The sequence below is a fragment of the Dromaius novaehollandiae genome, chromosome 7, assembly GCF_036370855.1.
Source record: "Dromaius novaehollandiae isolate bDroNov1 chromosome 7, bDroNov1.hap1, whole genome shotgun sequence".
In the NCBI taxonomy this organism is placed as follows: Eukaryota; Metazoa; Chordata; class Aves; order Casuariiformes; family Dromaiidae; genus Dromaius; species Dromaius novaehollandiae.
In genome coordinates, this window is record NC_088104.1 from 18,797,627 (window position 1) to 18,814,159 (window position 16,533).

Consider the following 16,533-nt stretch of genomic DNA (forward strand, 5'->3'; position numbering starts at 1 on the left):
TGGGGCGCTGTAGCACGGCACTCGGAGGCACTGGCGTGGCTTGAAGGGAGCCGGGAGCAGAGGGCCTGGCCGATCTGTGTCCGTTTTGCGGCTGGGCCGGGAGGGCCGCGCTGCGAGGGGAGGGCGAAGGCGCGGGGTGGGGGGACGCCGGCTCTGGGCGAAGCCGTCCCGACCCGTCCCGACCGCCCACCAGGAGCGGGGGGCGCCGGCGGGGGGGGGCGGTGCCGGGGGGGGTGTGACGTCAAGGGGCGGGGCGGCGGGCGCGGCGCGGGTTGAGCCCTGCCGGCCGCCGTCGGGCGGCTGCCGCCATGGAGTTCCCGGACCTGGGTGCGCACTGCTCCGAGCCGGCCTGCAAGCGCCTGGGTGAGCAGCGGCGGCGGGGGCCGTGGCTGCGCCGAGCCGGGGGAGCGCGCAGGGGCGGCGCGGGGCAGGCCCGGGAGCTCGCACCCTGCCCGGGGACGCGCCGGGCGGGCCCGGCCGCCGCCTCGGGTTGGCGCCGGCGGAGGGGGGGAGCCGCCGCGGGCTGGGGCGTGGGGTAGGGCCCGGGCTGCGGGCGGGCGGCGCTGACGTGCCCGCGCCCTCTCTGCCGCCCGCGCCAGACTTCCTGCCGCTGAAGTGCGACGCCTGCGAGCAGATCTTCTGCACCGACCACGTCGCTTACGCCCAGCACCGCTGCACCTCCGCCTACAAGAAGGTGAGTGCGGGGAGGGGCTCCCCGCGCAGAGAGGCCTGGCCCGGCCCTGCGCGGTGCTGCTGGGCGCCCCCAGCTCCCGGTGGCACCGCGGGCCCAAAGGGTTACGAGCTGCCTCAGGAGGTGAGCGCAGCTGGAGCTGAGCGGCCCCGGGTGAGCTGGCGGGACGGGCCAGTCCCCTGGAGCGGGACGCAGGGCATTTCACTAGCTGGTGCCGTGCGTCCCCCAGGGTAGGGCTGCTACAGCGAGACAGCTGTTGTGCTGCGCAGCCCTGCAGCTGACGTGCCTCACCTGAGCTTTGGGAAACACTTCTGGGAAATGTGGAGCATTCCCAAGAAGTCCCTGTGTCCTCAACTGAGGGTGCAGACCTGGGGGGAGCCAGGCAACAAGCAGAGGGGCTGGCAGGCAGCTCCTCCCCAAGCCGAGGACGGCAGAGGCCCAGATTCTCTCTTTCCCCACACTTTAACAGAAATAATTACTTATTGGAGCAATTTGCTGGGCTTGGGGGTGACTTCCCCATCCTTTGGGATCTGCACTGAGCTGGAGGTATCCCTGGAAGCTGTGGTCTGTATCTCAATGCTGCAAACTTCTGGCCTGCCCCTGCAAGTCAGTGGAATGGTTTGGGCATCTCCCTGCCCTGCCATCCGTCCTTCCTAGAGCTTGTGTTAATGTAGCCCCTGCTGGGCTAGAAACAGCAAGAAAGGCCCTTGGGGAGATTGGGTGAGAGGATCTCAAACCACAGATGAAACTGCAGAAATCACGGCAGGCAAATCCTGCAAGGGAGAGAGATGATAGCAGAGCCTCAAGGGGGCCCAGCTGCTGGGCATCAGCCATGTGCCCACAGCTCCCTCTTCCCGTCTCTGCAGGATGTGCAGGTCCCTGTGTGTCCTCTCTGCAACACCCCGGTCCCCGTGAGGCGGGGGGAGATGCCCGATGTCGTGGTGGGGGAGCACATCGACCGTGACTGCAAGTCTGACCCTGCACAGCGCAAGCGCAAGGTAGGAGCCTGGGGCTCACCGCCCCGCAGAGCCTGTGTCCCTGAGCTGTGTGCTGCGCTTGCCTGATGCTGCCGGTCCCAGGTGGGGTGAGCTGCTGAGCTCAGCTGAGTCCCTGCCGAGTACTGGGGGACAGGATGAAAACAACACCCAGCCTGGCCTGGACCAGTGTAGTCTCTGCTTGCACAGGCCGAGGACGGAAAGGATTGGTGAGGTGGAGGTGTGCGCATCTGCAGAACTTTGCAGTGCGAGTCTGGGGCTGGGGGGGCAATGGGGTGGGGCTGGGCAGCCGCAGGGGGCACAAGGAAAGGCAGGATGGCGTTCAGAAACTACACACTGCCATTAGAAAAATGCAATCGGCAATTAGTTGCCCCTTCTTGCCAGGAAAAGGAAAGAGCTGTGGAGGCTTTCGCTGGCCTGGAGCCATCCCTGCAGGAATCCAGGCAGCCCAGCAGTAGCAAGAGAGCTCTGGTAGGGCAGGCAGGATTCCTTGAGCAAGGTACTGTCTCTCCTGCTCTAAGTTCAGTGTCCATGAGAAACCTTTTCTGTAAAGGCAGAGGCACCAGGGAGTCATTAATAAATTATCTAAAGAAAACTTGTATTCAAACACGAACTTCAGAGCCTTGCAGAAGTGGTGCTGGCAGGGGGGCTGGTCGGTGCCAAGGGCTTGTCAAGGTGGGAGAGGGAAGGGATGGCCTCAGCCTGTGCAGGCTATGTCCCTTGTCACTGCTACTGTGTCTGCCTTCAGATCTTCACCAACAAGTGTCTGAAGCCCGGCTGCAAGCAGAAGGAGATGATGAAGGTGATCTGTGACCAGTGCTACAAGAACTACTGCCTCAAGCACCGGCATCCCCTGGACCACAACTGCAGCGGAGCAGGGCGTCCCCTCTCCAAAGCTGGGTGAGGGACTGGCAGGGACAGAGCTGGGCTCATCAGATGTGTGACAAGGAGGAAGCTGACTTCTTCCTGCCCCTAGCCACTTGTCTGGGACTGCTGCATCCTCATACTTCCTGTCCACGGGAAGGAAGTGGGATGGCCCACGATGGATAAAGCAGTTGCTCACGGGCATGCTGTCTGTCCTAGACACGCTGCAGTTGCAAGAGCCGAGGCATCCTCTTCCAAAGCAGTCACTGCGTCAAGCAGCGGAGCTCCCCGGCCAGCGGACAGCCCCTCTGCTCCAGCCTCTGCTAGGTATAGTGACATCCCCAACTCTTAATCCCAAGGTGGGCATGACCAGGCTCAGCTTGACTCCCTCTGGGACACAGAGGTGACAGCTCCCTGCTTCCTGTGCATGGATTTCTCAGTGCTCCCTGCCTTGACAATAACCCTGCTTCTCCCTCTTTCATAGAGGAGGCAGAGCAGCTGGGTCCCCGACTTGCAGCACCTCCACTCCGGCTGTCATGCTGCAGAACGGACTGGTGAGTGGCCTGGTGTGGGCATTTGGGGCACTTTTGACTGGGTCCTGTACCCTGAGCAGGGAGTGCAGCAACTGCTTTGTAACCCATGCTCTAGGGTGGGAGCACTAGAGTGGAGCAAAGAGCCAGACTGGACCAGCCTGGGAGCTCTGGAGGGGAGCGTCCAGCCCGTGCATACCCCCAAAATGCTCAGCAGGGACTGCAGTGTACCCTAGCTGGCCTTCCTGTGGGAACAAGGATCCCAGGCGCTCAGCGAGGCATTGGCAGAGTTTGTCCTGTTTGTGAATGGCATCAGTCAGCTCTGCTCAGTGCCGAGCCTCCCCCAGAGGGACAAAGTGCCCTGGCCATTTTCTCCAAATGTTGCCTTTCTGTTCTGCAAGCTGAGTGCAGAGAAGGAGGATAGTTGCTTCCTGGTGGTATTCTCCAAAATGCCCTCTGCACAGGCAGACAGGGCTGCACTCTCAGGGTAAGAGAGAGACGGGAATCTGTTCTCTGCTGAGGTGTGTGGGGCTGCCTGCTGTCATACCCAGGCAGGCTGGTGATAAAATGTTTTGTTTTAGAGTGAGGAAGAGGCGCTGCAGCGAGCTCTGGAGATGTCCCTGGCAGAGTCAGCACACAACTCTGCGCAGCTGCCCAGGTACGGCCCAGAGACACGTCATGTCTGAGCGTGCGTGTGAGAGGTGCCCCAGGCAAAGTCATGTGACTTTGGGATGACATTTCTCTCAGCATGTGGCTAGATGATGCCTCTGCCTGATCAATGGGGAAAAAAGGGGTAGTTCAGAGCCAGCGCAGAGCTCTGTTTAGGGAGTAAGCCCTCCAGCATGCTAGAAAGGAACAGTGACAGCACAGAGTAGTCTGCTGTTGTCTGACTGCTTGTCAGCTAGTGAGCATGGCTGGAGCATGTCAGAGCTAGAACAGAGGTGTTCCCAGGGAAGCTCCAGGAGCCCAAGTCCTTGAGCACACTTTCTGGTGCTGCTAAAAGCACCATCTTACAGACTGGAGTGAAAGGCATGTGGAGAACATGGCTTTCCTGGGTGCGGGGTGCTGACTGCCAGCCCCAGCTGGATCTTTTCCCTCCTCAAAGCCCTGCCCTGTTTAGGGTGACTTTCTATTGCTCCCTGCCCTTAGCTGTCCCAAAGGGTTGCAGTGGTCAGAGATGCCCGCCACCCCAAAGGCCTCTGACCGCGGGGGCTGGTGAGCCTGGGGGAAGTCTGAGACACACAATGCACTGCTGTCCCTAGCAGCACACAGGAAGAGGAAGATCTGGCGCTGGCCCAGGCACTGTCAGCAAGCGAAGCGGAGTACCAACAACTACAGCGGCAGGTGAGTGGGACTGCCTGTGGCTCCGCACCACAGTGGGGTTGATCCTAGCTTGGTTGCGTCATCATGGCGTCCTCTCTGGGCTCGGCTTCCTCTGGGCTCTATCTGGGGACACTTTTTCTCTCTGGGGCAGCCTGGCCTGGGGCAGTGACAGTGTCACTGCTGAGCACGCAGCCCTGGGGACCTGAGCCCTGGATGTGCCTGCTCATTGCCCTGCCTGTGTCCCTTGTAGGACAGAGGAGGAATCCCGTCTTCCCTTGCTCACTGTGTGCTTCTTTCCGTTCCAGACGCATGGTTCAAAGCCATCAAACTGCAGCGTGTCCTAGGCCTGCAAGGCAGGGTGTGCCAGCGGATGTGGGAGCCTGCGTGTGACCCAAGTTGGATGCTGTGGGGTTCTGGCCTGGATACTGATAACAAGAGCCCTTTGCCAGGGACAAATGATCTCTCTGGGGACTGTAAGGAAGCTACCAAACACACCCTGACATCACAGCCCTGTGGAAAATCGGTGCAGCAAATTGCTGACGCTCCTGGAGAGGCAGAGACTATGTGGGATGAGGCCCAGCACAGACTGACCAAAGCAAGCAGCATCTCATAGTGTGCACTTATGGCCACAGCAGCTGTGGGCTGTCCCAGGGCTGCGGTGCCGTTGGGATTGTGTGCTGTGGATGGAAGTGAGGGCACAGCTAGCCTGGAGGGGAGGAGTTGCATGGGGACACTTCTGTGTGCTTGAATGTACAGCTGGGATGTGGCTGCCCGCTGCAGTAACGGGCCTGGATTTCATGCTCCAGGGAGGGCCCAGCTAACCTCTCAGCAGACAGCAGTGGTGGCACAGGCATAGCACAGCTGAATCTGCGGCTGGTGGGTAGTGCCCTTCCCTGCTCCCCATGTCCTCGGTGCCTCCCCTGCTGTTTGCATGCGCAAGAGCACATTGGGCCTTACCCAGCTCAGCTTGCGCCACCCATATTTGCACAGGGCCAGGACCTCTCTGAGACTGAACGGAGGCATGTTTCCTTTCTGGTTTAATTTAACAAGGACTGTTAACTGAAAAGTAACTTCAGTGGTGACTTGACTGTGCCAGTGTCACTCATGTGGGAAGACTGCAGCTGTGTTCCTTGTGGTGGCTGCTCTTGGCTTCTCAATCTCTGCTAAGGTGTCCCTGGGCCGCCACATGCTTTCAGTGCCTGCTTCTGCCCAGAGCAGACATGCCCTGGCCACTGTTTGCATGCTACGGTGGTGCTGCTGGGGCAGGAACGCCTCCCTGCCATGGTCTCAACCATGGTGTAATCCCCTCCTTGGAAAGGGCAGTGCAGCGCCCCAGTAGAAAACATCGCACATGCAGTCCCAAGCTTGGAGCTAGTGTTGGGGGGGGCAGGAGCTGGCCCTCAGGTGGGGGGGCTTTTGTCCTGTTGGCCTTTTGTTGGGAGTCTGTGCAGCAAAGCGGGACTGTGCTGCTTTCTCACTAGCTCTCTTGTGCCTCCCTGCTGGAACTGCTCTTACTTCTGTGGATGTGCTTGGTTCTGCACAGTGCCAGGCTCTGCTTTCCCGGTCCAAGGGGTGGCTGTCTGCTCCCAGTGTCTCCCTATGCCCAGCTGGGGCAGGTGTGGGTACAGGCAGGGGCAAGGGGATGCTGAAACTTGTCAAAATGCTGCTTGGGAGGAAATAAACATGTAGCAGAGAGTTTAGAGTTGCTTGGAGAGAACTGTAGCTCGGTATCCATCTTGGAGCCATGCCTCTCTGCCCCTCCCTGGGGCTGGGGGGGCCAGAGCTGTGAGCAGGGACTGGGTGGATAAGGGCACAAGGAGTTGCGGAGCGGGGGGGGCAGGCTTGGGAGTGTGCCGGGATGAGCTGCTGCCTGCTTCCTCTGCTAGGGCATGCAGCCCCTGGCCATGCCCCTACCCTTGTGTTGTGGGGGGGGGGGGGGGCTGCTACTGGGTGCTCAGGACACAGAGCTGTGTGGTGACATCCCCTTGCTGCTGTGTGCCTGTCCCTGGGGGTGCAGCCTGCAATAGCCACTTCTCCCTCATGGTGGTGGCAGCTGGCAAGCCACAGTGGTGGCAGGGACAGCACAGGTGGGTTGGGGGCCACAACCCCCCCCCCTCCATTTCCCTGGATGGCCCCTCCAGCCTCTCCCCCTGCAGAGCTGTGTGGTGTCAGTGCCTGCCCTCGTCCCTGCTTGATGCCAGCCCTGGGTGCCGCAAGCTGCACCGCAGTGGCTTTTTATTTTGGGGGGGGGGGGGGGGCTGCGTCTGCGTCTGAGCTCCGTTCCTCCTGCATGTGTCACCATGTGGGCAACTTGGGGTCGGCCTCCTCCCCAAACCAACTCCTCCTTCGAGTGCTGGACGTCCCTCGCTCTCCCTGGGGCCGTGGGTCTTGGCCAGCGTGGGGATGGGGGCAGGTTCTGCCCCTCACCAAGCAGAGACCAAGGAGCGCTACCCCGTGGCAGAGCTGCTGGCCCACCTGGATGGCTGCCATGCCCACACAATCTTCTTCTTCCTCGCTCTGAGCTACCCGGGGCTGCTAGCCCAGAAGCTGCTGGCCCCCGGCTGCCATGGCAATGCAGTGCCAGCGAGCAGGGCTGGTGGCTGCACCTCCCACAGGTGAGCAGAGCTGGGAGAAGGCGATCAGGCCTGATATTGGCATTCTGCCTCACAGCCAGGCCCTGGGGAGGCCCCTCACCGCCCGGCGCCACGCTGACCATGCAGCAGCTGCTCAGCGTGATGCCAGCCCTCGGGGCGCAGGGGCTGTGACGCCAGTAGAGGGCTGCTAAAAACTGCTCACCATGCTCTGGTATCGAGCCAGGCCACCACTGCTGACGAGGCCGCCTGAGCCAGGCTGGCCTTCCCTTCATCCTGCCTGCTGGGCTGCGCTCGTTGGGCATGGTGTGGCACCAGGCCCCTCCCGGGCGCTGTCCCCTGGGCTCTCGATAAAGGGCTTGCTGAGAAAGTCCAGGCTTTGGGGCCACGGGTGGCAGCCCCACAGCCAGCCTGGTCCTGCCCTGAGCACGGGATCCCACAGCCTCCCACAGGGTCCTGCAGGCGTGCGCCCTGCCCGGAGCACACAGGAGCAGAGCTGGGAAGGACCTGGTTTAAGAAACTACACAGAGCAAAACAAACGGGTACAAACGCAGCGGAGTGTCCAACCCAGTCCCTGCGGCTCCCGGCCAGCAGCAGGCAAACAGGGCCCCGGCACCGCGGGGCCCTGGAGGCCGGGCACCTGGTTCAGCGTCACAGCAGAGCGCACAGCCGTGCTCACTGCCCCTTCTTGCTGTCGGGGGGCTTCTCCGTGCACCGCTCCTTGCTGTCGCCATCGTCACTGGCCTGCTGCTGCAGCCACATGCTGGCGTACACACCACCCTTCTGCAGCAGCTCCTCGTGCCTGCGGGGAGAGCAGGTCAGCGCGTGGCCCCAAACTGGCCCGGCGCAGAAGCAGGCAGCACCAAGCCCTCCCCGGCCCCTACTGCGCTCACCTGCCTCGTTCCACAATGCGCCCCTCCTTGAGCACCAGGATCTGGTCTGCGCCCACCACGGTGGAGAGCCTGCGGAGAAAGGCAGGGCAGGGTGTTAGGGGGGCACAGCTCGCCCCTGCAGAGGCCCCTCTGCTGCAGTGGATGGAGGGAATCCCCCAGGGAATGGGCAGCACTGCACAGCCACCTCCCCGGGGGGGGCGAACCGCTCCAGCCACCCCTACACACAGCTTTCCCCAGCAGGTGTGTGCACCGTATCCCCAGCCTCTGGATCGGGGTGCTCCCAGGGCAGGGGGTACTGCGGGAACCAGCCCTCCTCAGGGCCAGGGACAGCCAAGGGCACCCTGCTCTGCGCTGTGTCTCCCTTCTCACCGCCAGACAGTCCTAGCACACTCCTGGCCACCCTAGCCAGTGCCTTTATCCCTCTCGCTCTGCACAGTCTTCTGACACCCTGCTCCTCGCCGAGCTGGGCCAACACAGCCCTTGGTGATGCCCAGAGTTGGGCATTAAAGAGAATCAGAGCCCAGGGAAGTGCGAAGTGGCATCTCCAGCCACAGGCCTCCTCCATGCACTCCACAATGGGAGCTCTGCTAGGCCGAGCCCAAGCCCTCAGCTGGTACCCACTGTGCCTGCTATCCCCATGCGTGGGCCAGTCTGGCTCTGCCTGTGCTGGGCTGTCTGGGAACCAAGCGTGGCTGGGAGCCATTGGGAGCATCCACTCTGTCACTGCCGCTCTGCTACAAGGTCCCACCAAATCCTTCCCATGCATCAGAGCGAGCCAGCACCAGAGGATCCCACCGTGTCCTGCGGACAGCATGGATGCAGGCCTTGCTTTTCCCCCTGCCCTCCAAAATCCACGCAGCTGAGGCACAGACCTTGGTGCAGGAGGGTTTTGAGCTCTCTGCAAACCATGGCAGGCTCCAACATGCAGGGAAAGCCTAGCCTGGAGGCCGTCTGCGCCTGCGAGGGAACTCTTTCTCCAGCTGGCCTCGGCTCTCCCGCAATTTGGCGAGGGCCAGGTGGGGGAGCCCAGCTTTGCTCCCTCCCTCAATGCCTCCCAGCCGCAGCCCCTTCACCACGTGCCTACCTGTGTGCAACAATGATGCTGGTGCGGTGGGCGCAGACCTTGGCTAGGGAGGCCTGAATGTTCCTCTCAGTCTCCGTGTCGAGTGCGGACGTGGCCTGTGGGAGAGGCAGAGCACGGGGACGGGATGAAGCACAGCATGGACAGGAGGACAGGGCACGCAGGCCTGGGACAGCAGCTGGGGCAGGGGCTGCTGCACAGCGGGGCAAGGCTGCGGTGGGGGTCATTGCCTTTACCTCGTCCAGCAGGATGATGTGGGGCCCCTTCAGGATGGTGCGTGCGATGGCGACGCGCTGCTTCTCCCCTCCGCTCAGCTTCAGCCCACGCTCCCCCACCTGGGTGTTGTATCCTGCGGGCACAAGGGCAGGAACATGCTGCACCGGCATCCTCCAAGACAGGGACGGGCTCTGCCACGCTGTGCAGCACAGCCTGCCCGGCCCGGGAGCTGATTCAGCCCTGGGCAGACAGCAGGGAGAGGGAGAGCAAGGCACAGGGTCGTGCAGGCGTCCCCATGCGAGGTGTCACCCAAGGACAGCCACTGCAACCAGTGCCCACCCCGGGAAGGCAGCTGCAAGGCCACGGGGGACCCCGCTGGGACAGCAGGGGAAGACATGGAGGGGGCCACGAGGGTCCCACCATCGGGGAAGGAGATGATGCGGTCGTGGATGTCAGCAGCCCGGGCTGCCTCTTGCACATCCTGGTCGGTGGCCGTGACCCGTCCGTAGCGGATGTTGTTGGAGATGGTGTCGTTGAAGAGCACCGTGTCCTGGGGCACCACCCCGATGTGGGCACGCAGCGACGCCTGCTTCACCTGCGGGCCAGGGCAGCGGGGGATGAGGGCTGAGCAGGATCCCCAAAGCCCGACTGCCAGGCTGCCACGGAGCACTCATCCCCTCTCCGGCTCCAAGAGGCCTCCCATCTCTCACCTGGGAGATGTCCTGCCCATCGATGCGGATGCAGCCACCCCGCACATCATAGAAGCGGAAGAGCAGGCGGATGATGGTGCTCTTCCCCGAGCCTGAAGGTCCCACCTGCGTGCGAAGGAAAAAGGACTTGGAGACACCAGAGACCCTGCTGGTGCCAAGCACGAGAGGCCGTGCAAGGAAGGACTGGCCCAACATAAAGCCAGTCCTTCACACCCTGCTATGGGTTGGTCCCCCTTCCCAGCCCCGCTTTCCTCTAGCACTGAACCTAGCGCTCCAGCGCTGCTCTCACCAGAGCCAAGGTCTGCCCGGGCATCACAGAGAAGGAGACGTCCTGCAGGATTTCCTTCCTGGGAAAGGGAGATGGAGAGGGGTTCAGGGCTGCCTGCCCTGCTCCAAGTCCCCATGCCAGGCCCCATAGCTCAGCTCATCCCATCCTGACCACCCTGTGCTGCCACCCCATACCCATCCACATAGCTGAAGTGCACGTTCTCAAACTCGATCCGCCCAGCGTCCAAGTGCAGGTCTCCAGCGTTCACCACATCCTTCACCTGCCAGATGCAAAGACATAGCCTCAGAACCAGCCCTTCCCCAGAGGTGGGACCACGGGACCGTGCCAGGAAAGGGGGTCTGGGAAGGGGCAGTATCCAGGGTTTGGAGGAACAACAAGGTCCTGGGGACACGTCAGCAGGCATGCTGCTTTCCAGGGGACATGGTGGGGAGGAGGATGCAGGGCCCAAGTGTGATACATGCTGAGGAGCACACAGAGATGAACTGCGGGGTGACTGAGCATGGGGGTGTCTGCATCACACCCACCTCCTGCTCCTCATTGAAGAGCTCAAACATGTTCTCCATGTCGATGAAGGAGCTCTGAATCATTCTGGAATGAGGTGAAGACAAGAGGGAAGGTTTAGGACACCACACACTCATGGGGATGGGGGCAGCACTGGCCTCAGGGGACCCCAGGCATCCCTGAAGCCCTGCTGCTCCCAGTATTACCTGTAGTAAGTCCCAAACCAGTTGAGTGGTGTGTAGAGCTGGATGATGTAAGTGCCGAAGAGGACAAAGTCTCCCACCTGGTAGGGACAGGCGAGAGGGGCTGTCACTGCCAGCACCGGGGCTCCATCGCAGGCAGGAGGCTGCCCAGGCTGGCACCAGCCTTACCTGCAGCTTGTTTTTGGTGACAAAGTAGGCACAGAGCAGGGACCCCGCCAGCAGCCCCAGGCCAATGATTAGGTTCTGGGTTTGGTTGAGGAGGCCCAGTGAGGCGCTAACTTTCCACTCCGAGATCTGGAAAAGGCAAGGTCCTCCTTAAAACTGCTGCCTTCAAACCAGACCTGCGGCAACCCCCATCCTCCCTGGAGATGCCCAAGAGGCTCAGTCCTTCCCCTCAAAGCCCCCCGATGCCGGGTGTGGAGCCCCCCCTGTACCTGGTACTTGATGATGGCGTCGTTGAAGCGGTTCACCTCGTAGCTCTCAGCGTTGTAGTACTTCACCTGCAACACACAGCAGCAGGGTGAGTGTCCGGCCCCGCTCCCTCCGCCCCAGGCAGTGCTTGGCGTCCGCCCTGCACCCCTCCACCGTTACCGTCTCAAAGTTGAGCAGTGAGTCCACAGCCCGGGACTTGGCCTCGTTGTCCCGCGTGTTCATGTCCCGCCGGTACTTGGTCCTCCACTCAGTGATGAAGATGGTCAGAGCTGCAGGCAGGAGGGGGCTGCGTCAGCCCGCTGCCCCCAGCCCAGTGTGGGCACCCTGCTCCCACCCCCCCCCCCCCGCTGGCACTCACCCAGGTACAGGCTCATACACAGGAAGATGATGAGGCCAAACCAAGCATTGAAGGCCGAGGTGAAGTAAATGATGCCAATCACTATGTCTGTAACGGTGGGGACGATGCTGAAGACGACGTAGCTGGGGGGGAAGAGGGATGTTGCATCGATCCAGCCACATGGGGCGACCTTCTGCCCCCGGCTGCCCCCCGCCGCGGGCACGCTCTGACCTGAGCAGGCTGTTGATGCTGCTGGTGCCCCGGTCCACGCTGCGCAGGACCTCGCCGGTGCGGCGCCCCAGGTGCCAGCGCAGGGACAGCCCGTGCAGGTGGGCGAAGAGCTGCACCTGCACCTGCCGGTTGGTGAACTGCTGCACCCAGACCCACAGGAAGGTGCGCAGGTTGCTCACGAAGCCGGTGGCGCCTGCGGGGCGGCAGCGCACAGTCAGCAGGGACAAATGCCACCCTCCTCCCCTTCCCCCATCACTGGGACACGTGTGCAGCTCACAAACCCCAGCTGGGCTAGAGAGATTTGGGACAAAACCCCCCCACTGCCACTAGCCCAGGAGCCAGCTGTGATTGCTGCTCCCAAGACAGAGCAAGCAGTGACGTGTGGACCACGGGCATCCCCATCTCCCCCAGTGTGTCCCCAGTCCCTCCCAGTGGTCCTTACCAGCACCTCCACCCTGCAGGAACTTCAGCCCCACGTAGATGCAGACAGTCCAGGCCAGGGTGTGCCAGGGAGCCCCCTCCGTCAGCTCGTTCACTGGGGAGAGGGTGGCACGGGTCAGGGCAGAGGGGCAGGGAGCGTCACTGGGTGCCCCGAGTGCAGCCTGCATGGGCATCAGCCCCAGCATCAGCCCCTGCCCCCAGCACTGCCCCAGCACCCATGTCCTGCCACGTTCCTGCACCCGCCCAGGTCACTTGCGACATCCCCCCGGTGCGTGGTGAGGCTGTGGGTGCTGGTCCTGAAATGCAGCATCTCCTGGGGTGTGCCGGGAGGCTAGGCTGATGGAAGAGCAGGGCAGTCAGAAGTCCAAAGGCGGCACACCTTGGGAAGGTGGCAGCACACACATTCCTGGGCAAAGTGTCTACCTCCAAGCCCCTTGCTGCAGGCAGTGGTGCCCAGTGCTAGGCAGGACACGGCATGGCACAATGGTCCCCTGCAAGTTGCCAGCACCCAACCTTGGCTCTCCTCGTTCCCCCCCGCTGCCAGGACAGGGTGTCTGTGAGCGGGGCCAGCCAGCCCCACACGCCTCACCGATGTTCTTGTAGTAGATGGGCACGAAGACGTTGATGGCCCGCTCCAGCCCCATCAGCGCCATGCAGAACAGCACCAGCCCCTGCAGCCGGCGGTTGCCGCTCGGCCACATGTACGGCACCAGCAGCCGCAGCTTCCGCCGGAAATCCTTCCAGGTGGACGTGGTCCTGCCGGCGTCCGACAGGAGAGGCTGGGGGAGAGGACAGCGGAGGGGTCACTGCCCTGGTACCCCAGCCCAGCGAGGGAGCTGAGCAGCATTAAACCACACTGTTCCCGTCTCCTGAATCCCCGATGGCAGGACAGATGCATCTCTGTCCTGCCTCCAGCTCCCAGGCAGAGCCTCCTCCCCAGACACAGCCCCGGCTGCAAAGTGGCACCCCAGGACTCACCCGGCTGTTCTCCACGTCGCGCTCCTCCTCATTCACCAGCAGCATGTAGGGCTTGTGGGGCAGCCCCGGGGCCTTCATGCCCAGGACAAAGAGCATGAAGGTGCAGACATAACGCAGCAGCCAGAGGCTGAATTGCACCTGGAGGGAGAAATGGGGGTCAGTGCCGCAAGCTCGCCTCGGCACAGCCCAGCTGCAGCCGGGCGCAAGACGGGCAAGGGCTCAGGGAGAGGTGGTCCAGAGGCCATGCTGGCACAGGGATGGCACCTTGCTTCCCTATCCCAGCACGGCAGCAGAGTGGAGGCAGCCATGTCCGGCACGGCACAGCACAGCACATGCACTTGCCCAACCACCAAGCGCCACGGCTTGGCAAAACCCCCTCCGGAGAGCCACGCAGCCTCAGGGCACGAAGGGCCCCAGGACCCGTCCCCACATCCTGCCCCCCTCCTAGCATCTGTGCAGCCCCCAGCCTGGCTGCTCCCCAGCCCACCTTCTGGTTGGTGTCCTCCAGCGCCCACCACCACAGCGGGCTCCTCCAGCACACCAAGGTCAGGTTCTCGGCAGCGAAGGCCAGCGCCCAGAAGAGGAGGAGGACAGTGCCGTGGCCCCGCGTCCGGTCCTGAGCCAGCACCCGCGTGTGCTCCAGCTGCAGCAGGGTGATGGTGCAGCCCCAGCTGAGGGCCCAGAGGCAGGCGTACAGCACCATGTAGCCGTAGAGCCGTCCCGGGCCCCCCACCTGCCACAGCAGCCCGCCGAGGGGCTGCAGGGCCAGCAGCAGGGACAGCAGGACCTGGCCGCGGTAGAGGCGTGACCGGGGGATGTACTTGGGCTCCATGGCGCGGCCGAAGCGGACGTAGCAGGCATACTGCAAGGCACCTAGCAGCAGGCAGACGCTCAGCAGCACGGCTGGCACCAGCGTGAAGAAGAAGCAGGGCTGGAAGCCCTGCTGCACCCAGGCCTGCGCAAAGGAGCTGTTGCCCTCGCAGTAGCTCCCCAGCACCGTCATCCTGGCCGGTCACTGGCTGCAAAGAGAAGAGGGGCTGTTGGGCACGGCTGCAAATGGGGACCCATGGCAGGAGGCATGGCTAAACAGAGGGGATTGCATGCAAACACTGCCAGCTTTGCACACCAGCGGCCCAAGTGTGCACCTGGATGGATGAATGACATGCACACGCTGTCGAGGGCCGAGCAGTGACTGTGCCAGGTGAGGCACATCACCCTGGTGCTGTGGTCCACCACGCTGCGGTTGCCCCACGGCAAGGCGGTGGCAGTGGCAGAGGAAGGATGTGGTAGTGGTGCTGGGCACCGTGCCAGGATCAGCTCTGTGTGGCAGCTGGCTATGCCCTATCCTGGAGCTGCACTGGGGTCAGCCAGGTCTAACGGCCCTTAGGGATGCACATGGCCGGGGGCGGGGAGGAGACGGGGACAGTGAGCGGGCAGTGCTGCCAGTGACAGCTGCAGGGATGTGGACACACTGGTGTCCTTGGACAAATCTTGGGTGGTGGGTCAGTCCTGGGGGCAACGCACGGGCAACACACAGGCACTGCAAGGTCAACGCATAGGGAAGTGCACGGGGCAAGACTTGAGGCAATGGAGGGGAACACTTGGGGAAACATGGGGGCAACGCACGGGGAAATGCAGGGGAAACGCGGGGGCAACGCACGGGGAAGCGTCGGGGCAATGCACGGGGAAATTCGGGGCAGTGCAAGGGGCAATGCAGGTCAATGCCCGGGGAAACGCGGGGCAATGCAGGGCAATGCCCGGGCCGGGCCGCGACACACACGCCGCGGTTGCAGCGGCCTGGGCCCGGGTGCCCGGGGAGCCGCCGTGGGCCCGGCCCGCCCCTGCCCGCCGCGTGCTCACCTGCCGCCGAGCCCGCTCGCTTCGGCCCGGTCCGGCCGCGCCGCGCACCGGGCCCCGCGCACCGCGCACCGGGCCCGGCACCGCCCCGCGCCGCCGCTTGGCCCTAGCGCCGCCCGCTCCGGACACTGCGCCCCGCCGCGCCGCGGCCGCCTCCGGGGCCCGGCACCGCCCCGAGGCCGAGGAGGGGGGCCGGGGCGGCAGGCTGCCCCCGCCGCCGCTTATCGCCGCGGCCAGGAGGTCCCCCGGCCTGTGGCGCCGAGATAGTGCGTAGAGCTGCTGCCTCCCCCCCCCGCCGTGGCCCCGGCCCCACGGGCGCGAACCGGCACCGATCGCTGCCGCACACGCCGTGTGCCTCAGTTTCCCCCAGGCGCCCGTCGGGGAGAGGCGGGCGGAGAAGGAGGAGAAGGACGGGGCGATGCGGGCATTGCGCAAGGACGCGCTGCCGCAGCCAGGCCGGCAGGCAGTGAGGCCGCCCGAGGAAGGCGAAGCACAGTCAGCCCCAACCAGGGCGCCCACCACAGCCAGCACGACAGCAAGCCCAGGAGAAGGGAAGCGCTTCTTGGCTGCCTGCTCCGGGTGCAGCCCGGGCCAGGGGCACCGCTCAGGCCACCTCACCAAGCTGTGTCCTGCTGCCGCCGGATCCTCCGCTCCCCCGGGGCGGCTCACGGGGACACGCAGGGAGCCAAGGCCCCAGAGGCTGCTTGCACGTATAGGCTACACCAAAGCCAAGTGTTAGGTCTGAAACCAAGGCCCCACACCCCCTGTGAGAGGAGTACATCAGCCCCATCTTTCAGCCCCCCAAATCCACAGCTAGGAGATGTTACCGTGTGCCAAGGCACAGAGCCCTTTGCGGCATCAGGAGTACCGGGAAAAAGGGCCAAGAGAGACACCTGGCAGCCGCCCAGCTGCAAAGGGGTCACTCAGGCCATTACCTGCTGTGGAAAGGGCTTGTTACCCTGCTGAGAAGCCCAGGATTTGTAGAAGAGCCCTGATCTGAGCTGGAGAAGGTGCTGCTAGGGTTCCCTGCTTGCTCCTGTTGACAGCACCCCACCTACTTTACAACAGGGGCTGTTCACCAGGCATGCTCCGACCAGGAAGCTAACGTAGGACATACCGCTCCCAGAGCTGCTCCCCGCTCAGCCCCTGCTGCTGTTCCCTTCCCCAGACACCACTCCAGGGACTAGGCACCGTATCCTTGCCCGCTGCTCTCCATATCCCCTGGCATCCCATGACGCAAGCAGTGGATCAGGCCACCCCCAGCACTCGGAAGCAAGGGAGCAGCGTGCAGCCTGCCGCTTCCAGCTGAGCTCCGAGCTCCAGACGTCCCCTTGTCCACACACGCTGCAGCCCCCAGCATAGGGCCAGGG

At 63.4% G+C, this 16,533-nt stretch overlaps 2 protein-coding genes across 5 annotated transcripts; one reads left to right on the plus strand and one right to left on the minus strand.

Moving 5' to 3' along the window:
• The first annotated feature begins 238 nt into the window (after window positions 1-238).
• On the plus strand, window positions 239-6,098 carry ZFAND2B (zinc finger AN1-type containing 2B). 3 transcript variants are annotated; one of them, XM_026094937.2, is made up of 9 exons: window positions 239-363; window positions 600-694; window positions 1,558-1,689; window positions 2,435-2,586; window positions 2,770-2,877; window positions 3,035-3,104; window positions 3,662-3,738; window positions 4,343-4,424; window positions 4,709-6,098. In XM_026094937.2, the coding sequence occupies exons 1-9, from the start codon at window positions 309-311 to the stop codon at window positions 4,745-4,747; spliced, it is 810 nt and encodes a 269-aa protein (XP_025950722.1). In that variant the 5' UTR covers window positions 239-308; the 3' UTR covers window positions 4,748-6,098. The 3 variants fall into 3 exon arrangements, with proteins under 3 accessions (XP_025950722.1, XP_025950730.1, XP_064370874.1); XM_026094945.2 differs by having other exon boundaries at window positions 4,346-4,424; XM_064514804.1 differs by lacking the exons at window positions 4,343-4,424; window positions 4,709-6,098 and adding an exon at window positions 4,230-4,339.
• A 1,393-nt stretch (window positions 6,099-7,491) lies between these two features.
• Window positions 7,492-16,185, minus strand: ABCB6 (ATP binding cassette subfamily B member 6 (LAN blood group)). Of its 2 annotated transcripts, none has more exons than XM_026095714.2 (20): window positions 16,099-16,185; window positions 13,794-14,325; window positions 13,307-13,444; window positions 12,918-13,107; window positions 12,330-12,422; window positions 11,888-12,080; window positions 11,678-11,799; window positions 11,479-11,588; window positions 11,322-11,387; window positions 11,056-11,181; window positions 10,891-10,967; window positions 10,708-10,771; window positions 10,357-10,442; window positions 10,184-10,241; window positions 9,895-9,999; window positions 9,605-9,779; window positions 9,205-9,317; window positions 8,972-9,066; window positions 7,888-7,956; window positions 7,492-7,796 (listed from the first exon to the last, which is right to left on the minus strand). In XM_026095714.2, exons 2-20 carry the CDS (start codon window positions 14,307-14,309, stop codon window positions 7,670-7,672), a joined length of 2,523 nt encoding a protein of 840 aa, XP_025951499.2. In that variant the 5' UTR covers window positions 14,310-14,325; window positions 16,099-16,185; the 3' UTR covers window positions 7,492-7,669. The 2 variants fall into 2 exon arrangements, with proteins under 2 accessions (XP_025951499.2, XP_064370876.1); XM_064514806.1 differs by lacking the exon at window positions 16,099-16,185 and adding an exon at window positions 15,167-15,353.
• Window positions 16,186-16,533: the final 348 nt, after the last annotated feature.

Coding starts and splice junctions, on each gene's coding strand:
- ZFAND2B (XM_026094937.2), top strand. CDS start 309: ATGGAGTTCCCGGACCTGGGTGCGCACTGCTCCGAGCCGGCCTGCAAG. Junction 1,690..2,434: donor CTGCACAGCGCAAGCGCAAG/GTAGGAGCCTGG, acceptor GTCTGCCTTCAG/ATCTTCACCAACAAGTGTCT. Junction 2,587..2,769: donor CGTCCCCTCTCCAAAGCTGG/GTGAGGGACTGG, acceptor TGTCTGTCCTAG/ACACGCTGCAGTTGCAAGAG.
- ABCB6 (XM_026095714.2), bottom strand. CDS start 14,309: ATGACGGTGCTGGGGAGCTACTGCGAGGGCAACAGCTCCTTTGCGCAG. Junction 12,081..12,329: donor CCTGCAGGGTGGAGGTGCTG/GTAAGGACCACT, acceptor GCCGCCCCGCAG/GCGCCACCGGCTTCGTGAGC. Junction 10,968..11,055: donor TCACCAAAAACAAGCTGCAG/GTAAGGCTGGTG, acceptor TGTCCCTACCAG/GTGGGAGACTTTGTCCTCTT.